The 5,849-nt window shown below is 40.2% G+C and overlaps 1 protein-coding gene across 1 annotated transcript in view; it reads right to left on the reverse strand.

The window, feature by feature from the left end:
- fkbp16 (FKBP prolyl isomerase 16) overlaps positions 1-5,849 on the reverse strand; it is a 60,550-nt gene that overhangs the window by 24,496 nt on the left and 30,205 nt on the right. Inside the window, exons 2-4 of the mRNA XM_018664190.2 lie at positions 2,396-2,966; positions 1,963-2,132; positions 1,329-1,417 (exon numbers count right to left, since the gene is read on the reverse strand). Of these exons, the coding sequence (XP_018519706.1) occupies positions 1,329-1,417; positions 1,963-2,132; positions 2,396-2,870 (734 nt within the window). The 5' untranslated portion in view covers positions 2,871-2,966. The remainder of the gene's footprint in view (positions 1-1,328; positions 1,418-1,962; positions 2,133-2,395; positions 2,967-5,849) is intronic.

The following is a 5,849-nucleotide window of genomic DNA, read 5'->3' on the forward strand; positions in this document are numbered from 1 at the left end:
TTGTCAACCTTATGGTACGGCTAAATTTGACTGCACAGCACACAACTCTAATCAGCTGCATCAAAACAATCATTAACTAACCTCCCGTTGTCTCCCCCCTTTTTCCCTGCCTCATTCTCCACACATGACAGAGGGCGACCCCGCTCACACCTCTCTCAACCCAAGTCCCATCATCCCTGTTCATAGAGCTCAATAATACAAACAGGACCTCACACACAGCACAGAGAAGAGATTCAAACAGTAAAGTACACAGACTGACCAAAAACACACACTTGCAACACAATGTTCAGTACATCTGAACATTATACTGTCAGCAATGTTTTTATCAATTGCTCCTCTGTATAGCTACTCAGTTAATGGTACAGTATGTCTTACATGCAGCTGAAAGGCCATTTTTGATATGACTACACTGCACATATCCTCAAAAATGCAGGAAAACACTTTTTTTTTCTAATTTAGGGTCTATTGAGGTTTTTATATTAACAGGAGAAGTGTTGTCCACTCACAGAGCACACATGGCCTCTAGATTGAGTGTTTTTACACTATCTAATAATGTTTAATTTGCTTTAAAGGGTGTGGACTTACATAAACACTGACATAGTGTTGATAGTATCACTTTCAGAATTACATTAATGGTCAGAATTTAGCTGTTTATGAAAAAGCATAATATATAGTATATTACCGCCTCTCTAAAAAGCCTTACAGCAGCAGTGAGAAATACAGAAAGTCATCTGAACATGAAAATTAACTCTGAAAACAAATTAAATCACATTACACCCATTTTCTATTAACTCTGGCCTGTATTCTCGCCACAAAAGGCTTTTTTTAATCAAATATTTTCAATGGTATATTTCTATACACAATCTCATCAAATCTCTGTGGTGCTTTAATGTCTCATTCCCTGTTCATGTTATCTAAAGTAAAGATTTAAACTGTAAACAACAGGTTTTTGTCAGCGACACACCAATCTCTGTTATGTTTATACTGGCTCTTTAATGGTGTAAAGGTTATAAACCTAAGCCATTGGCTGTAATATGAGTGGTGTCCTCCCATAGGTTGGGAGGTTACAAACACACCATTGATAGGCTGCCTCTGAATGGCATTAGGAGGAAGCCATCTGCTCCCATTTATGGTTCATTAACCCCCGCTACCCCTGGATAACCAGGCTGCCTCTACAGCCACAGGTACAAGAGGCCAGGGCTCACTTACTGGGATTATACTCAGAAGACACACAGAGAAAAATACAACTGGTCACGACTTGTTTCTGCTTCAGCATGGTCCTAAATCCAGAAGTTCACCATAAACAACATTAACTGGAAAGTCCTTACCTTCCCAAAAGTCCATAAGCATACTGTGAATCTGCCAGCAGTAACGTGATCTCGCCCATCTGCATGGATATGACACACTCCTCCAGGGCCTACAGGTGTCAAAAACATGTGTTGGCAATGATAAGGCATGTGCAGCTTTTTACAGTGCACAAAATGTGTATTTCAGTGTCCTTAACTGACGCATGTGGAACGGCTTTTTAGCCACACTGACGGCATTGCCCAAAGGATCCTCCACTTGGCCCTCCACTTTGGTCTGGAGTGAAATATCTTAACAGCTATTAAATGGACTGCCATGAAATTTTGTCCAAATGTTCACAACCCCCAAAGGATTAACCATACTGACTTTGGAAGCACCCTGACTTTTCCTCATGAGGTTTACAGTTTTGATTTTGAGTGAAACATGCATTCACGTTCCAATACTTTGGTTTATGACCCACAAACCTAATGACATTTAGTCAGCCTTAGCTGTACTGTTGTGTTTTGTACTTTAATTGTAATGTTAGGCTGCTGATGTTAACTTAATCTAGTTTACCTAGCTACCTGCTGGTCACTAATGAATCATGATGTGATATAAGCATTCTACACTGGAGAAAACTACACTGTCAGAGTAAACTGAAGGATTCAAAGCTTTCACCTGGTTTACGTCTCCCTCTCTGATAACAAAGACAAGCTTGCAGTCCTTCTCCACCACAGTGCGGTCCTCCAGGACACACTGCATCTTCACAGTAACCTCCTGGCCCCAGGTGGGGCAAGGGGCTAGCGGGACCCCAGGCTCCAGCACCTTCTTCCTCAACAGCCGGTCCTCTGCGTGAGGAAAGAAGAAAAGGTCATGCAGGACGAAGCAAGTTAATCTGCCAGTTGTTGGTAAACACATGCTCAGAAACAGCCACGAATACACCAAGCTTGATCTCAGTAACGTTTTGGTTCCTTTTCTTCTTTAGCGGTTTCAAATCAAAATAAAATGTGAAGGTCAAAGCTAAGTAAGTGAAATGCACTAGTGATATTTCTTTACATTTTGCAAGATTACAAACCAAGTCAAAAATGTGTGTCTCTCTACATGTCCTCACCTGTGATGTTGTGCCAGTTTTCTGCCATGAACAGCTCCTCAAAGGTTGAGGAAGTCCACTCTTCCATCGCATATTCTGGAAACAGACTCTCTGCTGAGCTGTCCCTCTCCAACACATCATCGTCTGCTGACGGGTCTTGAAACCTTACCATCTTCCAGCTGTTCGTTTTTTTCAATTTCCTCTGTTCTTTGCATTCTGTCTCTCCACCTTCCCGCTCGGGATCAGAGGGGCTTTTTATCTCGGCGCTTTTACTCGCTCCTGCATAGCTCTCCGTTTCAGCCTGCTCTTTCCTTTGCAGCTCCCCGCCTTCCTCTGCAGGCCCACGGGGCAGCTCAGTGTGACTGTCCTTGTCAGCAGACTCAGAAATGACCTCTCCAACCTCAGGCTCTGTAGGCTCCACTGCAGGGTCTTTATGCTCTTCACAACATGGCTCTGTCTCCATTTCACCACAGAGATGGATGGACACCATCTGCATTAGTCTCCAAAAGAGATGATCCTCCTTGTCGAGCCAATGTTCCGCTTCGGTGTAAGTTAGTAGTTCTGTTGTGAACCAAGTATCGCCACCTACACTCTGTCAAAACAAAAAAAATATCTCCATGACGTAATATTTACCAAAGATCCATGCTGTGTTTCATTAAATCCAACTCAGAGTGCATCCCTAAATCCTGGCTTCATCTATGTTTTTTTTTAGCTCTGTCCCACCCGCAGCTATGTAGTTTCTGCAATTCTGCTGCACTTTGACCTTCTCTGTTGCCTACGTGTGTCCGCCTTAGTCTACGTAGTCAAGTGATGTGGCAGCAACAAAAAATGATCAATGTGAAGAAACTGTTCAGCGCAACAAAGCACTCTCAGCCAGCAGGCTTGTGCAGGGGTAATCTGCAGGATTAGAAGAGAAAAACCTAATCTGCCAGAACGTCTGTAAGCTTCTTAATGACTTCACCGTCGTGTCCCATAACGCAGTTTCCATGAATGCAATCTACCAGTGGGATCTCAGGAGATACAAGCTCTAACTTAATTTGCTTTGAATTACATTCAGATTTTTATTTTCACTTTTTAAGAAGAGCCGCAACACTCGCTGAAGGGTGCAGGCTGTAAAACTGACACTGGATTACAAGTTACACACAGTACGCTGTGTTTATGGTGTAAACCTCCTAGAGGATACACATCTTATGTTATCTGGCTTCACTGGCTCCCTGTACGCTCTAAGATCGAATATTAGATTTTTTTTTTTGTTTTAAATCATTAAATGGGCTTCCTCCAACCTTTTTCCCTGACCTTTTACAACCACATGTCCCATCAAGGTCACTCAGATCCATTGACCAGTTGCTTCTGGTTGTCCCAAGATCACAGCTGAGTCACAGGGGACAACGTGCCTTTGCAGTTACAGCCCCCAAACTCTAGAATGAGTTGACTCTGCATATTAGGCTGCCCCCCTACACAGCCTGTTTTAAAATCTTATCATAAAATGCATCTTTATTCCTTGGATTCTAACTCAGTATTAGAGTTTTTAATTGTTATGGTCTTACTGCTTTTATTATTTCCTTGTCTTTTTGTCAACTGTTAAAGTCAAATCAAATCAAGTTACATTTATTTAACTTGATTTGATTTGTACAATTCATTTGGGTGTAGTCCATTATAGTCCTTAAAAACTGATCTGGCTTAGCTAAAGCGGAGTAGGTCTAACATTTTTGGAGGAACGTTCCATGCTCCCAACAAAAGTCACAATAAAACATAATAAAACACTGCATTGTGAATTAATCTATAGGCTGAAGTCTTGTGGCCCAAATCCATACACGTTACCTAAAACATCCCCTTATTTTCAGAGGGTGATGTAATGATTAAAAGGTTGAGATTACATGGATTAAAATGTTACGAAAATGCTGTTACATATTTAGTAGATGCTGTGAGTCATTCTCACCAAATGAATAGTGTAGAATATTTACACTGATGCAGCAGTGCTAGGTTACTCATCACTTCACCGCAAAGCAAAGTACAAAAATAACAAAATATCATGCAAGAATTTGGTTGCCATGTCAAGTGCTTTAGAATCGTATTTCCAATCCCAGAGGAAAACATGGAGTTTGTGAAGGAAACATCAACACTCCAAGAGCAGAACTAGACTAATGTGAGACCAATAATGCTTAGACATCAACATCCTCCCAGCCATATTGTAAATAAACACTGCCTTATTGACTGTGAGGCTGCTCTCTAATCCACAACTAAACCATGTTTTCCATCAGGGATTAAATTAATCCAAATCCATATTTGTCCTCTAATTTCTGATTGGAGTTTGTTCTTTCATACTCTGATTTGATACAATTCGTAAATACTCTAAGTACTTTCAGTTTATCTTACTTTTAACATCTACTGCGCCACATATCATATTGTACATTTTACTCTGCTACATTTATTTGGCAGCTACATTTTCTTTTCAGATTAGCATGCTCATGGAAAACATATGCTAATGTTCTAAAAACTGATGTGTTATTATAAATTAAACCGTATAAGAAAGTAGATCAAGTCGGCTCAGCCAGCTTCACTGAAATGCTGCTCATACTAATATGTGTCAATAATACTATTCCAACATGTTATATAACAATTTGAGATGAAATGATCAGCTAATTAACTGTCAGTCTACTATTGTGATACACAGTTAATTGTTTCAGTTATTTTGAGTAAAAATGCCATTTGCTGTGATTATTTGTCTCAGTTGATTTTACTGTCTTGATTGACGAAACAAGACATTTTAACCTGTCAGTTTTGGCTCTGAGAACAACTAATTGATTAATTGAGAAATAATCAGCAGATCAATTGAGAATGAAAATAATAGCTAGTTGCAGTCTGAATAATGATATACCACTGTGAAAAGGGACAATCTACATAATTAGTACTTTTACTTTTCATGCTTAAAGTTCATTTTCCCGATAATACTTCTGGACTTGAGAAAAATCCTGCAGTCATAGGGTTTGTGTGTAAATTTTTTTGTTTTTTTATTTTTCAGTTTAAATAATCCAAATACTTCTTCCACCACAGACTATTTGTGGAGAAATTTCGGTTTTCATTCGATTTTGATTTGATCACAATTTCTATACTGCACTGCACAAATAAATAAGAATGGTGCTGTCAAAATGCCATCTGTTTTTGGACTCTTAAATAGTTGTTTGCAGGTGTATCCATACTTCCTCGTGTGTGTGCTGCAGAAATATATGTGCACTTAGTAAAAATCCAGTTGGAGGAAGGCAACTCGGACCTAACCCAGAGCGAAAATAGATCAAAGACCAGATAAATACTGGCTGGAAACTCTGGGGGCAGAACTGGCCGAGGAGTGTGACCTGGAAAGCTTAAGAGCAAAATAGTTTCTTTACTTCGTGCTTTACGTGTGTGTACGTGAGAGTGAGTGTGTGTGTGTGTGTGTGTGTGTGTGTGTTAGCCCCGCCCCGCACGCTCTCTCCTC

This window comes from Lates calcarifer, linkage group LG10 (assembly GCF_001640805.2).
Source record: "Lates calcarifer isolate ASB-BC8 linkage group LG10, TLL_Latcal_v3, whole genome shotgun sequence".
Taxonomy (NCBI): domain Eukaryota; kingdom Metazoa; phylum Chordata; class Actinopteri; family Centropomidae; genus Lates; species Lates calcarifer.